Below are 24,222 nucleotides of genomic sequence, written 5' to 3' on the forward strand. Positions count from 1 at the left end.
AGTTACTGCGCTAGGCTCTGTATATCAAAGAATAACCACAGAATATGAAATAAGGTTTGCTGTCTGTTAGAAAACAGGAGGCTTAGATAAAATGCAACATTTATTACGTATATCACATAACAATTCTAAAACAACGATAAAATAATATAATGAAAATGTAAAAGAAAAAAATATTAAAAATAAATCACAGTGGCTCTTGTCTAATGGAAATAGCTAATTGAATAGCAGTAGTAATGTGTATTGGTGATACATATGTATCTTTGACTGACTAAGGTCCCAACACTGAATGATTGGTTAGTAGACACTGTTTTGCAACAATATTGTGCATGTATCAAGTTCCACAGATAAATATCAGAGCAGCGAACCTCCGATGATACATATAATGCTTTCACTACTGGCTTCCCAGTGTGAGAGGAATGTCCGCACTGACAGGTGGTAATTCAAGTGTGCAAAGTCAATTTAGAAAAAAATGGAATAAACCTTTATGTATCCTGTCCACGCTGATTGTCCATCCTGGCTCTGCCTGTTTCCAGCTATGTAAAGCCGTGATTGAAGATAAACGGGCTGCCGTATGCAGTAGGGCGGTGTGCTGCAGCGGGTAAAACGATCCGTCAGTCGGAGGGCTGGTTGGAAAGTGGCAGTGCACAAACAGTGAAGACATTGAAGGAACCTCGTCTGCCTGGATGACGTCAATGCGTTTTGTCCCTTTAGGCTACTGGGACTCATTAATATCTACATTGGAGATGATATAGGTGTGATCTTACAGTAGGTGTATTCAGCGGTGATAATTGCCCAGTATAGTGTGTTTCTACTATTTATTCAACGTGTATTATTAATAGAACGACACACAGTATAAAATGACAACAGACTGCTGTTATATATTCATTCATCTATTAGAATACACTTTCTTTATTCTCCTGTAGACAGGATAGACATTAACCAAATAATAGGATTTCCCAAGGAGTCCATATATAGGCCCCTGGTACATATTTTAAACTATACTATTTTTTCTTCTCTCCATTTTCTTCATACTTTTAATACTTCACCATTATATCATTCCCGGGGGGATTTGTACTCAATAAAGGTTAATTTTTATGTCTTATTATTATTCTCTTTCGTCTTGTGCACCCCAACACTACCCCTTTTATTTTTTTCCTATGTTCAACTGTATTCAAATTATGCCCGTATGATTACTGTCTGTTTCTACAGAATCTGTGGTGCCCTATAAATAAACAATGATTATAGTGAATACAGTTATATGTTGTATTATAACCTTTGCCTCTGTGTTTTAGTAGAAGTTAAGCCATGCTCCTCATCTCCTTGCCTGAATGGGGGCATGTGCAAGGACCTACGTGGTGGTTACCGATGTGTGTGCACATGGGGGTTTACCGGGGAACGCTGTGAGACAGGTGAGGACATCATGGAACAAGGCTTAATTGTTTCTTTTTCTGACTGTTGTATAATGTATGGGAAAGCATAGCAGGAACGAATACCCCAGAACTATTTTATACAGTAGACTGTCAGTCATGTCGCTTTAATATAGCCTGTCCAAACTGTACTCAGTGGTACTGTTACTTTACACTTGTAACTCCATGCATGAAGATAAATATCTCAGTAATTTAAATAATTTGATACTACCAGCGATCGGTAGTAAGAAATAGTTTAGCTCACTCACCCATGCCCACCAACTGTGACGTTACATCTGCTGGCTACTGCTTGCACCAACCTTTTTACACCACTAATATAAACACTCCAATTATTTCAGGTATATTATGTAGTTCAGCAATACACAGACTCTGATATAAATTAATGTAAAATTATGGCCTTAATTGAAATGTGGTGAATAATAAAACAATTAAATTATAAAACATTACACCTAGCAGTTTACTTAATCAACCCAACAACTTTGAGTAGATTTTTGGACTGCAACTCACATTGTTATGGTAACACTGACTATGAGTAGTTATTTCTGGTGTCCTATCCATTTTGTTGCATTTTTCAAACATAAACCTACTTAAAAAGCTCAAGTCAGCTTATACCCTAAGGAAGTGGTGCAGACTTTCACAGAAATAAGACCACATAAAGTACATTGAGTAAGTGATACAGGTATGGAATCTGTTATCTAGAATGCTTAAGCTGGCCACACACTAGACCAACTTACATCCAACCAGCCAACTTGTTGATTGCTTGGAATGAAAATCTGGTAAGGAATGGGAGTAAATGATGATCAGCAATTTGCACCTAAATGCCAGAAAACAGATGAAAATGGTCGTTCAGACAAGTTTGAACAAATAGTTTAGATCAAACATTTAACAAACAGTTTTGGTCCATTTTCCAGCGTTTGGGAGCAAATTGCTGATTGTATGCCTTACCAGATTTTCATTCCAACCAATCAACTAGTTGGCTGGTTGGACAGATAATCTTTAGATGTGTGGCCAGCTTTAGAGTACCCCAGATTAGAATTTTGTTCTGTCATTTGGCGTTCCATGCCAAAAATATTCTAGGACAGATTAAAAACTGATCCCTCTCTCACTTGCTCTAACACCCTCCTCTTTATTAAATTGATTAGCAGAGCTCCTCAAAGTAACTGTGATCTTGTCTGTATAATTAGATCACTGAGCAGCAGAAAGTAGTAACTTCCTTTTTTGGTTTCTTCTAAAGTTTCTCAATAAGTGATTTTAAATGATCCTATTCCTTTAATGAATAAACAGATATTCCAATAAGCAAATAAACATAAAAATATCACTACTGTACTTTGAAAATCTTTTTTTTTTTCTTCTTAGTTTTCTTTAATATATGTAACTTCAGTGTTTGTTGGTGCTTTGCTGACAAGCGGGTAAGTAGCATGTGCATTTCACAGGCGATGTATAGAAATGCATTATTCTAACATTACATAGATCATAGGATTTTTTGTCTATATGGTAATGAGGGTGGTGGTGTTGACTTTGTTTCTCCTATTATTCAGAGTTCCGACCTTGCTTATCATCTCCTTGTATTAATGGTGGTACCTGCGAGGATATGGGTGAAGGTTACAGCTGTGTATGCACTGCTGAATTCACTGGGGTACATTGTGAGACAGGTGAGCAGTGCTATCAGTTTACACTAATACGACCCATGTATGATATGCATGGGGATGAAGTGCCATTAGGACGGCATTGTGTTGCTGATCCTGTACAATCCCAAAATGGGTATAACACAGAATAAGTCACTATATAACACATAGAAGATAATATTACATTATCAATATGGGTAGCATGCATGTAGAGGGCATTGGTAACAACCTCATGTATACCCTCCTCATACAATCCTATATTTTCATTGCTGCCTCTTTCCCCTGCTTCCCTGAGAATGGAGGAAGTCATTTCTGTGCCATAAAGGGCATCAAGGGTCTAGTGACCGGATATGTGGCAAAAATTGCTCAAGATATCCAGTGCATGCCGATTCACCATGAGAAATGACCAAGATCCCATGAGTATGAACCCCGGGGGGATGCCTAACCCTAAGTCCCCCCCGGGGACTAACGCTAGCCTAACGCTAGCCCCCCCTTCCCTATCCTAAACCTAACCTCCCGGGGGGGTGCCTAACCTTAAGTCCCTCCCGGAACCCTAAACCTAAGCCTGCGCTATCTGCGCTCGGCGCCCGACGTCCCTTCGATTGGGATGCCGGGCGTCAGGCTCCCGGTGTATGTCTAATGACAGGCGTCAGCATATCGACGCCTGTCTTTAGACGCTTGCCGGGATATGACAGTCGGGAAGCCGGCTGATGGGATTAAGTCCTCCGGCTTCCGACTTCATACCCCACCATCTGGGGCTACTTTGCATCTTCACCTCTTCCTACGTCTGGCTTGTTGCAAGTACATACATATAATCCTGTGCTGGATACCAATAGCTATCCATATAATGTTACAAGTATCCTATGCTTCACTGGGCTGCCAGTCCATGCTGGTCCACAGTCTTATGAGCTCCAACAGGATTTTACCATTATAAATCATGATCTGCACCACAAGAGTGGCCTGGGAGTTCCAGATATTATAATGCTATGCATCTGACTTAATATCACCTATGGCACTCCCCACCACAATAAAGGATTTGGACTACTGCAGGAGCTGACACTCTCCTATATTACTATTCAGTATTCTTGCTCCTGTTTTTATCAACGCTGCTCCTTTCGCTCCCTTCTCACTCTTCTGTGGAATAATGCTGTCACTGTGCCAGGGCTAGACCACATGTCTTTTCATATTTGGACGGCAGATAACATTCTGTTTCCAATAGACCAAGTTCCATTACGATCTTTTCCAGATTTTTCAGAACTCTGCGCCACATAATTTATTTTATACTTATAATTTAGACACTTTTATCACTCAATGCACAACTCAAACTCAGTGGCACAATGTTCTCTGATAGAATCAATATGGTGCCATCTCCCTACCTCTAAAGGTTTCATCTCTACACTACATCAGTTACTACTATGATACAATAATAAAATGATGCACATAAATTAACATGGGAGAGAGATGCAGGAGAGGCCATGGACCCTGAGGAGTGAATTAAACTCAAAGCAGATCAGGATAAAGGCTTCATTTTCAGTATGATCAAAGAAAAGTTCTTTAAACTTTTCTTCAGGTGGTACTTGGTCCCAACCCGCCTGCGCTCATCGTTTTTCATTTCTCAGTCCTTTGCTTGTGATCATTTGGTCATAGATGATCCCTGCTGCACAGATGGTGAACCTATCCACATATAAGGTGCTACTTGACAAAGATATACGACCTTAATGTAAACCAATATACAGATGCCTGACACCCCACTCTACTCTTTACTTCTTAGAACCACTCCTTACTTCCTAGAACCCAGGGACATGCAGTCAGGGTAGGCAGGGGAGGCAGAGCCTCCCCTGTCATACTCCCTCCCCTATTATACTCCCTGTCATGCTCCAGAGTTTTGATGTAAAAATTGTTTTTATACACAAGTGCTTCCCTCACCGCAAATCACTGCTAGTATAACCACTCCTTAAATGCAGCCAAGGGCCGAATTGATTCCATTTGAAAGACATTAGTCCCACCTTCCTTATTATCCGTTATCAATAACATTTGGTCACGCTATCGTATGAAATGTATCAGTCACCTTATACCTTGCTCTTGTTAGAGGCAGAATGCATTGTTTTCTACCTCCGCCCGATGCTCTGGTGTGGCTACAGCTGTGGAGTGAGGGTTGCCTGCAGTTAGAGGGCCTCATGTGGGGACCTATTTATCAATCAGTATTTGTGGGAGAGTATCTGCAAATATTAAGTGTCCCCCGAATGTATCCAGGATATCAAGTATTCTGGAGCTTGGCTCTGGTACCTAACGCCATGTGCGGGCAGCAGAACGGTGCCCAGCTCCCGAAGGATTGCATTAGCGATCACTACTCTTCTAACTCACCACAAGGACGGGCTCCTATCAGAGCCTCTGTTCCTGCAAGTGTATTTTAATACATCCCGGCGATCTATAATTTCCCCATAGACTTAGATGTAAGTTTCTCTGTCATCCTATGGTTGACACTGGATCCTTGGGGAGATAAAGAGACTCCTTCAGGACATTAGCACTTCTACAGTGTTAATTCCTCCTGCTGCTGCAGCAGCGTAATGTCTGTCATTTATTCATAGTTTCTGTGTGTGCGCACCTTATACTGTAGCGGCTAATAGCTGCAGAAGAAGGATTTTGGAAGGTTACCAGTGGCTTGTCATGTCTGCGGTTCTGTCCCACCATTTCTAGTTTTGAACCTTGCTCTTTGTACTGGCTACAGCTTCACAGCCTGTATTCACGAAGATCGTGGCAGTCACGGTGGCTCTCCTGAGGTTCAGAGGGGTTATAATTATCCCTTATCTGGACACGCTCTTCAATCTCTTGATCATGGCAGAGTCATCAACTTTGCTTTTGAGCACACTAAAAACTCACAGCTCTAAACTCTCCCTTATTTGAGCACACTTGCAGTGTTATGAGCGACTTCCTTCAGTTCCCAGTGTTTAACCCAACTTGAAGTTGATTGGTAGGTATCATTTATGGATGTGTTACTTTATACTACCTTTTTTTTTATGCCAAGCATTCCATTGTGTTTCTTTGGGAATGTACCTGCCCACCCACGCTGTCCTTCAGCATAAAGGGTTCATTCTCCCCTTACTGTGCTATAAGATAACACACACAAATCTGAATAAGCAAGTGGTTGAATTGGGGCTGTGTGAGAGAATGCATCATATGTGACTTCTGTTTATTGTATGTTTTATTAATAGCATAGCAAAGTTAAATATAAATTAATGTAAAAAGTTAATATCACCTGTTAACTGTTTGTTTCTGGGTTTACTTTGTACTAGACGTCAGACCCTGCTCCTCTGTTCCATGCTTAAATGGGGGTATTTGTGAGGATCGGGGTGCAAATTACAGCTGCTCGTGTCCACGGGGATTTACTGGAGAACAGTGTGAAACAGGTAAGCGCACCCTTTTATATATAGAAAGAAAAGAAAGCACAAAAATTAAGAAATTCACAATCTGCACAAACAATAGGTGCTGCTGAATGCCACTGATGGGGTCACAGGGCCTGATTCAGACCCGCTCGCGAGCGCTGAGCGCTCGCAAGCGGGTCGATGTTGCCCAAGTGCACAGGCGCACGAGGGAGCCGGCTTCGTCGTGCGCATGCGCGAGACCCGAATAACGACGGCCAAGCCGTCATGTGTCTCGCACCAAAGGGGGCGTGCTGTCGATGGTGATTGACAACACGCCCCCTTTGGTGGGCGTGCCGGGGGCGTGGCTTCCCAGACGGAGGCGTTCCCATGGGAACGCCTACCGTCTGGGGCCGGCCCCACTGACATCACTAGTGATGTCAGTGGGAGTGCTTTTGTCTCTGATAGAGCCAAAAGCACTCCAGGGCTTGCGGCAGCGAGACCCTACCGCAGGGTCTCGTCTCAAGCCCGATGGTCTTGACCATCGTGACCATCATTGTGGCCGCTTGCTATAGTTGTGGGTGGTCACCCACAGCTATGCGAGCGGCCAGGAGGCCGCTCCAAAAAGGAGAAGGGACGGCCCTGATTCAGAGCGAGCGCTCTGTCAGAGCGTCCGGCTCCGAATCAGGGCCACAGTCCTCTCTTCATACAATTCACAAAACAAAGTTGTAGTACAGCGCTTCCACAGTTAGGATATCATACAATTTCTTCAAATGTGATTGGGATTTCTTTCACAAATATCACTAGGATAAATTACAAAAACATCCAATGTGTAGACCGTAACACTTTTTTTTCTAATCAAGAGGTTACTGTTACTGAAAAGTGTTTCTTGAACAAATGGCCGTAGTAAATCTCTTTGTGCTGGAGATCCTCCTTAATAGTTGATCCTTCAATATGCACAGGCAAAAAGCCTCCAGAAAGTAGATATAATAAAGCCTTTAATACCCAGGTGTAGAAAGGACACTCCTCTCTGGGACAACAGGAGACCCTTGGTATTCCAGATAAGGTCCTTCAGGTACTAGATTCCCTCACCAGACTCTCCTACTTGTGGTGACAGCTGTCTTCCCCAGATCCCCGTTCAGTTCTGCATGACTGGTTTGACCTAACCTAATTTACCAGGTAGCGGCACTTACCTGGTGAATCAGTATACTTTATTTATAGGGTGCATAATTGGGTCTGCAGTGCCTTACAAAGTGCATATACTGTACAGATACATTGCTAATATAACAAGATGTAAAGTATGAAACAAAACAATGCAGGATATAAGTAGATGCAATCCATATAAACATTACTGCATATTCAGTACAGTTATCATACTCAAAAATACAGCACCAGCTGGACCAGAGGGTTTAGTGCTGCTGATGGCAGAGTAGAGGAAATGATGATATAAATGTGGAAAGGAAGAGCACATGAGGGAAGAGGGCCCTGCTCATGAGAGCTTACAGTCTATACGGGAGTGGCATACAGACATGGGTAGTACAGAGAGGTGAGTCAATAGAGACCAGTCCAGGATATTTGGATGGTGTATCATGAAAGGCTCCACCTGATTGAATAGATTGCTGCCAAATTTAGCTTTATAACCAAAGCACAGCACTGAATAGGATAGGCCTTTTGCTAAAACACAAACAATAATGCTTATGTAGTTTTCAGTATAAATGTGACAGCCTTGTCTGTGTATGACTTGGACCGGACTGACATACAACATCTTAAATTGTTATATGAATTTCCCGATGAGTATAATAATAATTTGGAAGATCACTGAGTCACTTATGTCTCAGCACAAACCTCCCAAATGTGAGCTTTAATATTTTTATACAATGGAAAATCAGCTCACTCACATATCTTAGTTTAATAGCACACTTGTAGAGCTTATTATTTCCACGTTGGCATTCTTATATCACATTAAATGCCATTCCATGAAGTGGATATCCAGTCCAGAAGAAGGAAAGCACACGTGACCAGAGGAGCTGACTGGCAGAAGTTCTGATCATCACTTTTCCTCATCTTTATTTGAATAATCAACATGTTCAGTGTTAAAATAAGTCAATTTTTTCACCTTTGCTTTATTTATTTAAGCACATAGATTCTGTTTTAGGTTTCTGAAAAATACTCCTTTATTCTATGGGGCATTCTGGGTACGCTGGGGTACAGAGTGCAGTAACAGATGATTGGGCTCCCCCTCTATACACCTATTGGCTGCCTGGGAGCTCAGTGTTTTATACAGGATTCTGACCAACATCACCATTGTTGGGCCATGGAAGCTTTCCCAGCAGTTCTCCTTACTGACATTCTGACTCTTGAGTTTTGCTCTCAGGAGGAAGGCGAGTCCGCAGCTGCACAGAAGCAGCCAGCCATCGGATGGCCATCAGAAAGCTGCATCCAGTAGCTGGCAACCATTGGATACCTGCAATTCGATGGAAAAAGTATTTCAATTGAATTGGGAACATCGTTGGTTGCTAACCATTGGCTTCCAATGTCCATCCCTAAGAAGTTTATTAAGTTTGGGATACATCATAGATCGCCCAGATGATTTTCACCACTTTACCTGAGATGCATACAAGCTTTCAGGGAGTGATACATGTGCAGCCTCCATGCATTCCCTCTACAGCTCTTTGACGTCTCAACCTGATGCTGACTGCCTTATAGCACCCTCCTTGCAAACCATTGGATTCTGTGGAGTTAAGTCCCTTACCTGGATGACATGTTGGTTATCTCCAAAGCAAGGTGAGTAGTTTGGAGCTGGGTGCTCTGCCTGTAACTCTGGCTACATGCCCCTGACGCACACCCGGGAAATGATTTTCTTACGTGCAAACACCCTGTTGCCTACTAGTTTGACACCCAGTAATGCCCAATCAGCAGCCTCAGAGAAATTGCTGAAATGCGTACTATTGTGAATTGCTCTTAAATTTGCATGAACATGAATGCAGCCCACCACGCGTGTGCAGCCCACCACGCGTGTGCCGTTTGCCAGAAATCTCTAGATGCTGCAGCATTCAGACTTGTGCACAAGACAAAATCAGAATTGTTAGGATTGTTAATGAATGTTATGCTCTCCTCTCCCTCTTGTTCTGTGTCTTGGTTCAGTTCTTTGGGGCTTTGTAAGAAAAATATTAAACTAGCAGGCAGCCAATAGGGGTATAGAGAGAGAGGAGCGTGGAGGTAAATTTAAATGTTGGTTTTCCTGTGCGCATCAATACGGTATGATAGTAAATGTGAGTTTTTTTCTCTTCTCTCAGTGTTTGCTTGTTATGCGTCTCTTTCCTTATTTTAAATCCACTGGAAATCAAAATATGCTCCCAAACCGTCATCCAACTGTTGTTCTCTGCTAGTTCATTGGTTTATACCGTAAACACTACTGACATCTAAATTGAAGTGTAAAAATAAATATGTCCAGCATTTGTGGGCTACATGCAAAAGCAGCAAGTATATGCACCACATGCAAATTGTTTTAATGTATTTGCACCCCTTGCTTTGCAACATGGTTTGTCCAGGTTCACAGTTACTTGCTCTCTTACTCTATTCCCAACTCTGAATCAGGCCCTTAATGTCTGCTATTAGGATATTGTATAATCCTTTTATTATCACATAATGAATATCTCGTCTTCTTTCCTGTATGTTCTAGAGATTTTGGAATTACTCAGAGCTTGTTCTTCTTCTCCATGTCAAAACAATGGTGTGTGTCGGGAGGCAGAAGGATCATACTTATGTGATTGTCCTCTTGGCTATACTGGGATTACCTGCGAGAACTGTGAGTATCCCCCACAAAAAATGCCTTAGCCATACAGTAGCTAGAATATATAATATGTTTACCACAGACCTGCCCCTGTAATGAAAGTACTACAGATCTGCCCCTGCAATGAGATTATCACAGATCTGCCCCTGTAATGAAAGTACTACAGATCTGCCCCTGTAATGAGATTATTACAGATCTGCCAATGTAATGAGCTTTCCACTTATCTGCCCCTGTAATGAGCTTTCCACTGATCTGCCCCTGTAATGAGATTACCACAGATCTGATCCTGCAATGAGATTACCACAGATCTGATCCTGCAATGAGATTACCCCAGATCTGCTCCTGTAATGATTTTACCATAGACCTAATCCTGCAATGAGATTGTTACAGATCCATTTAGTCTTCATAGTAATTGTTTTAAATAGTATCTTGGCAGTGGATGCTTTTTGCTAGAATGCCAATTCAATTAGTCGCAAAATTTGCATTATGACCTCGCGTACATTAATTAGAAATGTACATTCAATTAGAAATGTAAAAATCGTGGCCACCCCGCATGTATTGCTTGCTGATTCTGCAGTGTACAATCTATATGAAGTGCATAAAAGAGTGGGGAAGTCATCCTGAACCCCAAAATAAGTGTTCTATAGCAAGAGGCCATAAGGACTTTATTGGAGGCTGTTAGTGTCCATAAGAATAGTATAGGAGCAATTATAAAGGTGTCAGCGGTGAATTTTCCAACTTTTATTAATGAATGAAAAATAATAGCCAGCATGTGTATTCCAGAAAATAAGTTAATTGGGGTACATTTATATGTATATATTGTTTTCTGTAAGTGTGCTTATACAAGTAGTTAGATATTGAGGAAAAAATACTTGCAACTAATGTCTTATCTGCAAGTTTAAAAAAAAATCCCCTTTCCATCAATACAACACACCCACATGCATGTCCCAGATCATTACGCCCCTCTCTGCTTTTCAGAGAAAATGACATGAAAAATGAATTTAAACACCTTTGACTAGATTATTATTATTAGGAGGAGTGTACTAGAGGTACTACACTATATCCTGTATTAAAATAAGAACTAAACGCCTCGTTCTTTCCCTTTCAAAACTATAATCTCTTAACGTTTTTTGGCCGTGCAAAAAAGTTGTGGGACTTAATTTGCTGCTAATAATATTGGCCCCTAGGTACAGTATTGGCTAAATAAACAGGTAATGTCTGTTAACTGCCTGAAACTATATCCAATATATACTTTGCTGTCACTGCACTCACTCAGACATGTATTACTGTCACTGTATTGAAACATCCATCAGAAGTCTACTGCAGAGCAGTTTCCTGCTCATAATCCTCTTCCTGGACTTTGCATATGACTGCCAGCAAGTGGATGAATACAGTACATGAAATGAATGGGTATTTAATGTCCTGGCATTGACATCTTCATACAAACAATTCTGGAAGTTGATCATGGCTGGACATTGCTCTTGTGTTAAGAGTGTAAATAGACATAGTAAGGGATTAGTGATTGTAAATATCTGTTACTTCCAGTTATGTTATGTCATAAGCCTTTGATTGTTTTATTTTATTTATACTGCTTACTGCGTTTTATTTTATTTATATTGCTTTCTGTGTTTTATTTATACTGCTTTCTATGGTTTATTTTCCTTATATTGCTTTCTTTGTTTTATTTTATTTTTACTGCTTTTTATGTTTTATTTATACTTCTTTCTATGTTTTATTATACTGCTATCTTTGTTTTATTTTATTTTTTACTGCTTTCTTTGTTTAACTAATGTGTGATGATAAATAGTTACCTTAGAAAACATGCAGAATCCGCTGTTGCCAAGTACTCTCATATCGGTCATTGTAAGTTTGTGGTGACACTCTAGTGATCTGCCCTCTCTCATGAGTTTGCCCCAGATGTGTCCGATGGCTGTGCCTGCAGGAATGGGGGGCGCTGCGCCGATGGGAACAGTACATGTCATTGCCCACCAGGGTTCTTTGGGCTCCTGTGTGAATATGGTAAGATGTGGAACTTTGGTAAATCAGATATATATGTATATTTTGCATAGCACATATGAGCTTAGGAAGCAGGTAGGTTACACAGTGAAAGCATGTCTATGGGTGGTCTATTAAAGTATGTATGGTTACATTTGAAATTATTTAACTAAAAGAGGGTCACAAGTTTATGCCCACAATGAACATGTATCTTATGTGTGCGATCATTGCAGTACATGAAAATATCACCACTAAGCATGTCTTATTATATAGCAATTGGCCAGATATACCATTCTCTTCCTAGTTGCTTTCATGTCTTTAGTGTTTTATATAGTTCCTGACAATTGGGGCCCACCATTATTTTGTGATCATTATTATTATTATTATTATTATTATTATTATTATTATTATTATTTATTACTAGCTTAGTGCCTCCAGGAGATTTGCTCTCAGGTCCACGTTTGTTGTTGTTGTTTTTTCATATGGCAGGGAAGGCAGTATCCCATGGATGTTTTTGTTATTTTTTTTATTCATGTCCCTGGCTTTAAACAAAGGTCTCCCATATTACATTTACATTCCAAATTTTGCAATTCGGGACCACTAAAATGATGATTCAGCCAGAAGAGCACACTGCCTAGATGGGGTGAGTATCAGCTCACTACTAACCTGAGGGGCAGTTGATAACCCAGCAGTGCCTACAATAGGTTACTGTCCTATCTCCAGCTCTTGATTGTATTTTGCCTGTGTTGACAGCATCATACAGGGGTATGAGAAGCAAAATTTTTAAGGGGCCCCCTCCAAACTAATGTCCTGCATTGTGCTGTCTGTCTCCCATCTGTATGTCCTGTTTTGTGCAATCTGTCTCCCATCTGTATGTCCTGTTTTGTGCTGGGGACACTGCACGCTGGAAAGGAGACAATGTCCTCCTTAGCAACTGACTGAAGTACCCGCCGGGCCCCTTCAAGAAGCCCAGGAGCGGGTCAAAGTCTATACCAGAGTTTCCCAAAGTCTAGAACAGTCCAGATTTTAAGGATATCAATGCTTGATTCCAGATGGTTAAATCAAATTGACTAAGTCACCTGTGCTCAAGAATGGATATCTTTAAAACCTGGACTAAAATGGAGGAGTTTGGGAAACTCTGGACTAGTGTGTACTAAATAAAAATACACCTTACCTATATGGTGGTTTCTCTGCCACGGGGAACCTCTGAAGAAATCAGTCCACTCTGTGCAGACGGTGACTTTAGTTGGTATTCACTATTCATGTAGGAGATCCCATGGTCTGGAAGATGCCTGTTTGTGTAGGAATATAACCATTGGCATTATCATACTGCAGAGGTTCAACCAGACTCGTGCCTCCTGTATCCCAACCAGCCTCCGGCGCCCGTTTCTCCAGCCTCCTGCTCTCTCTCTTTCAAGCCTCTTGCCCTGTGTCTCTCCATCCTCCTGCACCGTCTCTCCAGTCTCCTGCCCTTTGTGTCTCTCCAGCTCCCTGTCTTCCAGCCTTCTACCCCCTGTGGCTCTCCAGCCTCATTACCTCTGTGTCTCTCCACTGTGTCCTGTCACTCCAGACTCCTGTCACTCTAGCCTCCAAATCCAACCTTTATGGCAGCCAGGAATCCGTCCATCCCATGGGGGTAGGGAAATGCTGTGTTGCTGCTGCATCGATATGCCGCCCTCAGCCCTTGTATTTGCATGGCCATGCAGTGTGATTCTCTTAGTGACTGTGATGCTGTATGCAATAATGTGCATAGGTTTGCCATAATATCCCTTTAATCCGGGACACATGAATTACACAGGTTAATATCAGGTGAAATCCAGCTACATAATCAACCACAGAATCTGTGTAAATCATAGGTGTCCCAGATTAAAGGGCTATAATGCCTTGCATTGTCCCCTGCCATCTGTATTGTTCTGTCCACGGAGAAAAGTTAACGGTCTTCCCCTGCAGCCTTGTGCTCCTCTGCGCTGCAGCTCCTCCAGGCTAGGCAGGTATAGTACAGCCACTGGCTGCAGAGTTGTCAGACTGCATTGACGGCAGCGTCATGATGTCATCACCTGACATCTGCATTGCTGCCTGGACCGATGTTGCGGGGCCCGGCTACAGTAAGAGTGGAGGGGACAGAGTGGGGTCTAAATCAGTATCCGGAATGGATGATTTGTTATGGCGCTGTGGGAGCAGGAGGAGATGATCCGTCCCACGGGCTGCTGCCTTGCTGGGCCGGGGAGTTTTAAAAAATAAAAACTTGGCAGGGGGTTGCTTGCTTGGACAGCGGGCCCCCTAAGCTACCGGGCCCCATAGCAAGCCCTTGCACCCTCCATAGTTACGCCACTGATTCTTGTTGTAGTCTATACCCAGAGTCCCCTGAAGGGAAGAATTAGAAGCAGTGGGACTCGTCTGGAAGTTGAATGAGAGATACAGCAGAGCCTGATCAAGGGTTTTGGCAAACCAAGGCTGATATGCATTAATTGTTTATCTTCCAACTGTCCTTGAAATTAGGACAAAGTCCTGAGTGATTGAGCAAGACGGTCACTTAAATTTGAGACTGCCCCACCAGAATGAGGACAGTGGGCAGGACTTCTCGGCTCTCTCCAACCTGTCTTTGGAGCATCCGCCACCTACTGCTGCTTGTGCATTAAGCTCAGTGGTTGCTTTTCTGGATTCTGTAATGTTGGTGCCCTGTTTTGGAAAAGGAATAGGGACATTAAATATGAGCAATGGCTAAACACTCTAAGCCACCCTTTCCCCAACCAGCCTCTCTAGTAAATCAATATTATCTCACCCTACTACAAGCTGACCAGCCATATAATAAATACCATTTCAATTTTATAAATACTCCTATTTTCCCTCAAGCAGTCCAGATATTGGGCCATATCCAATTAGCCACGATAAGCCGCGTTTGTGTGACAAGTTTTCAGCCGTGCTAACTTTGCGCATAAAATGCGTATCGCGCTATCCTATTAGCCGCGGCTTTTCACATGTGCGAATTCTCCATAGTCAAAAGCCGCAAAAAGTTTTCACTATCTCAGAGCTGGGGAAAAGTTGTGTAAAACCCCTATTTTTGGCTTAAAATGTTGTCACTTGGTTCAGAACCCCTTGGATACCCCCTTAATTACTAATTTGGTAATATTGGTATGTAATTTTTGGGGTGAAAAAGTAAAAAGTGTTGGAAAATGGGTTTAGAGTAGTGTGATTGGTATTTGGGGGGGGGAATCTATGGATGGGACAGGTGTTCCTAGGATTGCAGGTGCATGTGACGTGTATTTTTAATTATTTTTTCAAATGCTGTTTTAATACATAAAAATATACTTACACCGATTTTCAGTATACTCCCTATTTAACTACAGCATTTATTTTTTCCAAAAATTCTAGCTTTCTATATTTTTTTCACTGTTATAGAAAAATGCATATAACAGCCATTTGACAGAATTTAAGAACCCCAAACCCTTTGATTATGGTCCTTAACAGACTTCTTTACTGTTATCCAGTATTAGTTGGACTTTTTTGGGGTACAGGCAGATTCCCCATTTTCACCCGTGCTTTTCGCTGCTAACAGCATGGAGAATTTTCACATGAAAGCAGCATTGCATCTTTTGCAATAGCGCGAATAGCGGGAGTGCGCATACGTGCGTATAGTGCCAGATTCGAGCGAATGGTGCGCTAAGTTTACACCTGCAAAAATGTTTTCACGTCTAATTGGATATGGCCCATTATAGTATTCACATTGAATATATAAACCCATTTCACCCACCACCCAAACAGCCTGAACATTTATTACTACTCACATTTAATAAACAGTCCTCCTCCTGAAATGTTAAACTAATAGCACACAAACCACCCACTAAAACTAAATAAATCACAGCTGAGACCCTACTATTAATGTAAATTCGCCACTACATCAAATAAATGGACCCACAAATAAAAAATGACCTCCCATTCACGGGCCATAATTACCCTGGGGGCCACAATCCATGAGTCGACCAGCGGGGACTCTCTAAGGGGAAATTAATATAATTTGCAGACTCCACTCAGGATAATACATTGTCATTGAGTGAATGTTGGTCTGCCAGTATTGTTAAGATAAGATGGACCCTGGGACGACCCCTGTGTGGCCCGCTGAATAAGTCTATATAGCTGGAGGGGGTGCATAAAGTGGCCTGGCAGTGATACATACTATGATATAGAGCAGTGGTTCTCAACTCCAACCCTTCTACTGTAGGAGCTATGGCATTTCACCCTGAGAATGCAGAGAGCATCGCAGTGTGTGCCATATAATACAGAGAGAGCCACAGTCACCGCCATATAATACAGAAAGCGTTGCAGCGACCACCGTATAATACAGGGACCATCGGTGACCTACTGATAATATGAATACACCCCACACACAATATTAATATCCCACACACTATAGACATATTGCGGGACATATGGCGCAGCTTAGTCGCAAAGTCCGGGTCGCGCCAAACAGGACTGTTTGGCAAGATTTGCGGATAGGTGTATGAGGACACATCTATACAAAATTGTAGCAAAGCACTTCAGGTTCTGGCTCAATGCCCTCTGGCTTCCAATCCCTATGTGCATATGTTTTTTTCTGTGGATGGCACACACCAGCCCACCACTATACACAACCCCATTGACATTTTAGACATTAATCTGGTTCCTGGTCCTCTGAGAGTGTCATTCCACCTTCTCGGGGAGGTTAGACTCTTGCTTCTGACCTTGTAGGTAACTTGTCTGGTGGCATGACCTGCAGCAAGAGGGTCTGGGAGCTCAGCTGGCTATTCTCTCTTGGTTGCGGATAGATCCCCTTCAGTAGATGTACCCTCATTTCATCAGTTACTATCCAACGTCATTAGTTTACTATATGCGTGGACATAGAGTGGGAACAGAAACCTGTGGCGAGCAAAGCAAGTCACCGTGCCTGAAGCATGGCGAGCGAAGCGAACCCTTGAGGGTACAAATTTCTTCTTTTGGTGGCCTTTAAGGGCATGGAACCGCACTTCTGCCCTCACTCCACGTCACTTCCAGGTACATCTACTTAAGGGAAACTATACACTACCATGCTCTCTTACTGACTCCTCCTCCTGGTACTGTACAAACTAGTGCTTCATGCAATTCTACCTCCAAGATGATGTACTAATACTTTCATAAAGCCCACACCAGTCCCATCCTGGGTAAGTGGCCTCTCCAAACTTGATGTTGTGTGAGTCCTCCAAGTATACCTATCCAACACAGCACGTTTTTGGCAAACTGCAGGGTAAGACTTCTCTTCAAAATCACTGCTGCAGTAAGCACATTCTAGTTACCTGGGTTTTGTCAGGCAGGTCTGTAAAGCATCCACATGGCAGCTTTCTCATTCCTTAAAATCTATGAATTTAATGTGTTGGCTTCAGCAGATGCCAGTTTCGGTCATAAAGTCCTCCAGGTGATGATACTCTGCAGCCCCTCACATATTGTATGGGAATTTGAGTCCTTTTTTTATTTACTAGTTTGCACTGTGACATCCACACAACGCTGTCTCTCCTATTGAAATAAGTAAGATAAGATTTATTTATTTATTTATTTATTTATTTATTTATTTTTTTGTATTTGCTATCAAATAAATTCCTTGACTAGTTTATTAGGGGACACAGTTCTGATTCCCACCATGTTTCTGTTTTGGGGCTACTCCTAACTGCTTTGGTATAAACTGGTTCAGCTAGTGACGTGCCAGTGTGTATCCTGCCAGGGAGGAGTCTGACATAGGGGTATATTTACTAAAGCACAGGTTTTTAGAAGTGGAGATGTTGCCCAAAGCAACCAATCAGATTCTAGCTATTACTTTCTATAAGGTGCTTGATAAATGTTAAGTAGAATCTAATTGGTTGTTATGGGCAACATCTCCACTTCTAAAAAACAGCACTTTAGTAAATATACCCCTTAGTGTATATCCTTCTAGTAGTCTGCACCTCCCAGTGCTGTGTCCTTTAATCAACTCCAAGAAAGAAAAAAAAAGTGTTTTCACTATTTATTACAAGGTGGAGCTGAAACCTAGTCATCACTTTCCACATGCTTAATGTACATCACATGGGATAAAAAGTTAAAAAACATTGGTATTGAAATCTTTTTTTTTTTTTATTTATATTCTTGAGACTAGTTAGTTATTCGCATCAGTCCCTGCCCCATTGGAGCTTACAATCTATTTCCCCTATCACATGGACACACACATTAGGGTTAATTTCTTTGTCAGAAGCCAATTAACCTACTAATTTGTTTTTATGGAGTGTGGGAGGAAAACAGAAAGCCTGGGGGAAATTTACGTAAACTTGGGTACAACATTCACACAGTTAGGGCCCGTGAGGCAATAACGCTAAGTACAGGTTGTGTTTTCCATATCCCAAATGCTTGGGACCAGAGGTATTTTGGATTTCGGCTTATTCTGTATTTTGGAATATATGCATACCATATTCAAATATATGCATACCATGGGGCCAAATCTAAACACAGAATGGTTTTATGTTTTATATACACCTTATACACACAGCCTGCAGGTCGTTTTATACAATAATTTGAATCATTTTGTGCCCTAAACAAAGTTTGTGTACATTGAACTATCAGAAAGCAAATGTTTCACTCTGTCACGCTAAAAAAAAAAAATGTATTTCAGAATATTTGGATATGGGAGACTCAACCTGTACTACAACTCTGTGCTGCCCTAAATTATACACACATGCCTAAAAGCCTCTACACTCAAGTGTGACATCACTTATTGCAATGCATATCAGAACCAGAGAAAGCCAAAGTCATCTATGTAAGATTGCAGTCTTGTATAAACTATTTGTCCCCTCTATGTATTTCAGAGGTAACCTCCCTTCCCTGCAGTATGGGCTCCCAGTGTCCGGATGGGGGATCATGCATGGAGTACGGAGGCAGTTACCGGTGCGTGTGTCACACAGATTATATCATCACTAACCACTGTAAGTGTGTGTGCCTGATCTCGTACATGATATTATTTTCTTTGGTAATTAATACTTTCATATTATTTCATCTAAATGGAGTGAACAATAACTAGTCTTCCTGAAAGCTGACATACACTTAGCTTTTACTTTCAATATTCACTCAGGGTCTTTACCTACAATAAAGTCATTGCTCTTATTTTCTTTCTTTTTATTCTCTTCATTTATAACAGCAGGTTATACACAAAAGTCACAAATACCATCTCACCAAATACAAATATACAAGTGTGTAACAGCTGACTGATGTACAGTTTTAAAAATATTACTGAGCAAATAGGTTCTGATTCAGTTAGCGACGATGGACCGCCAAACAACCCTCCGGAACTGACTCATTAATATCAGTTATATCAGGTGTCCTCTGCAATCCTCCTACTTGTTTGCTTTTAATTTCCGCTCCCAACATCGAGCATTCATAAAACGGTTGTGAAAGTCTTCCCTCCCCCCCACCCCCAATAACGTTTTTTGAGGCACTCTAGCAATATTGGTATTGTGGAGTATTCATAGTAGATTGAATTAATATGACATTATATGAATAGGAGGGAACCAGTTCATTCCTGTTATCTGTCTCTCTAGCAATGCCTTCCCCCTGTGACTCCGACCCTTGTTTGAACGGTGGGAGATGTGAGTCTCAGGAAGACACTTACTCCTGTGTGTGCCCCCATGGATTCATTGGGAAGATGTGTGAAAAAGGTGAGGATAGACCCCTAAGTTACATTGCCTTTACAGCAAGTGGAGTCATAGCTGGTATGACATGCTAATAATAATTTCAATGAAATACACATTCCAAAAAAATATCTCTAGATGAATGAACAAAAAATATTGGTTCTACCCATGATGAAGACAATCCATGAATTTATGTTCATAGCAGAATATCTGCCCCATTACCAGCACTTACGGAGTGATGAAGTCATCGCACTCCCAAGGATAACACTGTACACCCACATATGTAAACCCGCTACCTGGCGGCACATAGTTACTCTGGAATTGCCCCTCAATGCTGTGTCTGTCTGAGGTGGATAGTGAAACGGTGACTTTCTCTTCCCTTACAAAACCACCGTAAACATTTATAAACACAAATAAAAACACAAAGTTTTACCAGGTTCACTTGAGTGGCTTAAGCTGCTTACTTACATTTTGCTGTAAAATATTTTGACATAGATTCTCTACAAATGATGCTCCTGTTACCTGCCACCTGAGACAGCCTGGTCGGTGTTTCTCATTATGGGCCTGATTCTTAATTGGACACAGGTGACGCGGTGTCTTTTTTACTGCAGTCATTTCTGTGACTTACAAGGTGTGGCTATTAAATAACAAGACTGTACTTGTAAAAAATAAAGCATACTGCGTGAGATAAAAGGGAGTGTAGGAACACTGACCTTGGACTATCCCAAAACGATTTTGCAGGTTTCACCCTTCTCGCACAGATAGTTTGCTGTCAGACAGCGTTTGAAGAAGTAAAAATACTTAGTTCAAAAGTAGACCAACATGTTAACTTGAATTTTTTAGTTAAATTGAACAAAACGCCCAGTGATGGTTGTGAAGCTGTCGAAGATGATAAATGTACCGGAAGGCCTTGCACATCAAAAACAAATGAAAATGTGAAAACAATTTAGAAAATTGTTTAAATTGATCATCGAATCAGAGCAGCCGAATGACAGCATAGATGGTGAACATCAACAAAGAAACTGTTAGGCAAGTTTTGCATCAAGATCTTAACATGACAAAGGTTTGTGCTAAGATAGTTCCAAGGCTTCTCACTGCCGGGAGAAGAAAATTGAAAGTGAATTTGTACAGACATTTTGGAACAAATACAAGCAGATTCGCATTTTTTAGATAAAGTTATTACCTGTGATGAAACATGGATCCTCCAATATGACCCTGAGACAAAACGCCAGTCCATGCACTGGAAATCCCATCATCACCAAGAATGAAGAAAGCACGGCGAAGCAAATCCAAATTCAAAGCCAGGTTAATTGTTTTCTTTGATGTGAAGGGTGTTATTTTGGAAGACTGGGTACCAGAAGGCGCAACAATGAATCAACATTACTACAAAAATGTTCTAGCAACATTACCGGTGAAATAATCGGAAGAAATAGGTCAGAGATGTGGAACAATGGTCTCATCCTCCATCAGGACATCGCACCAGCCCTCACAGCTCTCTCTGTGATGCAGTTTTTGGTGAGAAACAGATTACAGTGCTAGACCCCCCTCCATACTCACCAGACCTAGCACCGTGTCACATCTGTACTCAAGGGGACCCGTTTTCTATCAGTTACTGAGGTAAAGAAGAAAACGACGGAGCTGCTGAGACAACTGACAGATAATGAGCTACAGCTGTGACCAATGGAAAATAAGAATACAACAGTGAGTGGATGCAGAAGGGGAGTACATAAAAGGGGAACAAAGTTAAAATGTACTTACTGTTTAATTATATTAACAGTCGGGACCCATGGGAGCGTGGCCTGGAGTAGCATGATGTAGGAAGCTTTTTGTCAGCTCTCCCGCTCTATCCTGGTTAAATATCCTGTTTTGGTGGACCTACCCTCTTCAATTTGTGTGTAATAATGTGTGAAGTAATTACTTTCTGCATTTCCTGAGGTACTTTGGTGTGTTCCCCGTCCCATGATTACTTACCTGCTGCCCGGTGAACTTTGAGGTCGAGTCCTTTGCTGTGGTGCTCCTGGATCCAGCGGCTGCCTTTTGTGCTGTATCCATCTGACGGCTCTCTCCTATCCTTAGAGGTGTTCTCCAATCTGTGCTGTTTGGTGCCCTTTGGACCTCGCCTGTGTGGGCCGGTCGGTCACAGATTCTCCTCTGGCTCCCGTTGCATGCCTCACGCGACCCGCGGTATGCTTGGAGTTAGTGGCCGACAGCTTGAATAAAGGTTACATGCGGCTTCTCCTTCGTGCTCTCCGCTATCCTGTTGTACCTGGAGCTGCTGCTGCAGTGTTGAGGGGCTTTCTACTCCGCTGGTGACAGTGTGCATGTCCCCTTGAATTATACTGGGTTTTCTAGCCTGCATTTTTTGTTTCTCCTGACAGCTTCCAGTAGCAGTGGCCATTTTGGAGAGAAGACTCTGAGTTCTGCATCCTGGCCATTTCATCATCCTTGCTATTTTGAATCTGTAGTTCTTCGTGGATGTATATGGTAAATATGGATAGCTCTCTGCAACAAATCCTCCAGGCTATTAAGGCTTCTACCCAGCGGCTTCTTAATCAGTTTGATGACATGCATGTGGATATCCTTTCTCCCTGTGGCATCACCTGGCAGTATTGAGAAGAGGTGGTGTTGGATATATATTCGCTCTCCGAGTCTACAGCCCTCACAATTTCTGCAATTGATTGCGATCTGGATTTACACTTCTCAATGGATGTGGACATATCTGAGTTTGTACACTACTTCATTCCTGGGTGTTTCAGGGTGGTTACTATCATTAGGAAGATTCATTCTCAGATCCTGTTTGGTGTGCAAGGACTACAGGATTTGTTACATCAGTATTCTGTGTACTGTCCTGTTAATCCTCGCGTACGCTGGGATGGGACTGTTTTTATGATTCCATCCTTTCACGGGGCTGAGGCCTGGCCGGATTAGTGTGTTGAAGTCATTAGTGTGCCTAGCCTATTGGAATACTTTCTGTATCTCTTTTTTATATTGCTGTGAATTAGTATATCCTGCTGCATTAATGTTATTTTTGTTTATATATATATATATATATATATATATATATATTCTGCAAAAGAAATGAGGGTGCACTCACCAGACTTCATAGAAATATCAAAAAGATTTGTTTTATTTACGTCATCTTAAAAGTACAGCCATAAGTACAGCCATCCATCGACGTTTCGGTCCAGTCCTGGGACCTTTGTCAAGATGCAAGTACATACAATGCTGAGCATATAAATACACACACTAATCACATAGTTAATGTAATTACTTTAATCAAACACCTCCCACTTAAAACACCTGCATGGTGCCTGTTACATATGCAATCAACAACCAGAGAGGCAACAAATGGGCTTAGATGATAAATATAATGGGCACATATTAAAAGGCACATATTAAATAAACATCCAAAACTAACTCACCAATTGTTATATAATCTGGTCAGACACGGAGCTCCCGCGTGCGTTTCAATCCCTGCTCCTTCCTACTCGTGGAACGCACACATCCTGGTTACCTGAGCACTGTAACGCTGTAACCAGGAAGTGTGCATGAGCATGTGACTCACCTAGAGTTGTACTGACTAGCGCTAGCAATAGCAGCTGGAAACGCAGCTGAATCATCTAGCAAAAACACGCCCCCTTGTTGCCATGGATATATGTAAACAAAAAACGGAAAACTTAATAACTATATTATAACGCTGTTCAAGCACATCAGTGAACGGATGTGTGCCTAAATAGCACACATACTGAACAGACACAGATGGTAATGGGTCATATCTATACATATCACATATGAAAATTAAATGCAAATCTGATGGGTACAAAAACCTTATTAGTGACACATGATCAAATAGTGTATCTACAATAATAATATACCATAAATATAAAAAGACTAACAAAAATAAGAAAAAATATGAAAAAATAACTGACACGCAACCTATAGCTCTCCATTAAAAAAGAAAAAAACGAATTAATTGATGAATAAAAAAATCAGTGAAAAACTGCTGGGCAGTTTCTGTCCGATTATTTTAGGAAGAAACAATTACCTAGAGGCTTTAGGCTGAAAAATGTTCCCACCATTGGTATAAGCAATCCGGTTTTTTGTAGCAAGTGGTGCTCAATTTTGAATAAATGTTCTTTTGATTTGTTATTATTAGTTATAGAAGAAGTGGGATTAGAATTAAATAAAATCAGAGCTGAGCTTTCATCTGTCAAGGCAAAGGCTGTTCCTGTTCTGCAAACTGACACATCTGAACAGTGGTTTCATAAAATTAAAGTTCAAACTGAGCGATATCGTAAGGAATTAATTACATTTAAGAGAGTTAAATTAGAAAAGGTCAATAGGGATTATCAAGACCACAGGGTA

The 24,222-nt window shown here is 41.4% G+C and overlaps 1 protein-coding gene across 4 annotated transcripts in view; it reads left to right on the forward strand.

The window, feature by feature from the left end:
- Positions 1–24,222, forward strand: part of SNED1 (sushi, nidogen and EGF like domains 1) — a 185,456-nt gene that overhangs the window by 98,936 nt on the left and 62,298 nt on the right. For 3 of the 4 annotated variants that reach the window (XM_088479238.1, XM_088479240.1, XM_088479241.1), the window contains 7 exons: positions 1,293–1,409; positions 2,966–3,079; positions 6,346–6,459; positions 10,094–10,219; positions 12,122–12,223; positions 19,039–19,155; positions 19,768–19,884. In XM_088479238.1, the coding sequence (XP_088335364.1) occupies positions 1,293–1,409; positions 2,966–3,079; positions 6,346–6,459; positions 10,094–10,219; positions 12,122–12,223; positions 19,039–19,155; positions 19,768–19,884 (807 nt within the window). The remainder of the gene's footprint in view (positions 1–1,292; positions 1,410–2,965; positions 3,080–6,345; positions 6,460–10,093; positions 10,220–12,121; positions 12,224–19,038; positions 19,156–19,767; positions 19,885–24,222) is intronic. The other variant, XM_088479239.1, reaches the window with a different exon arrangement.

This window comes from Taudactylus pleione, unplaced genomic scaffold (assembly GCF_031769625.1).
Source record: "Taudactylus pleione unplaced genomic scaffold, aTauple2 ptg000229l, whole genome shotgun sequence".
Classification (NCBI taxonomy): domain Eukaryota; kingdom Metazoa; phylum Chordata; class Amphibia; order Anura; family Myobatrachidae; genus Taudactylus; species Taudactylus pleione.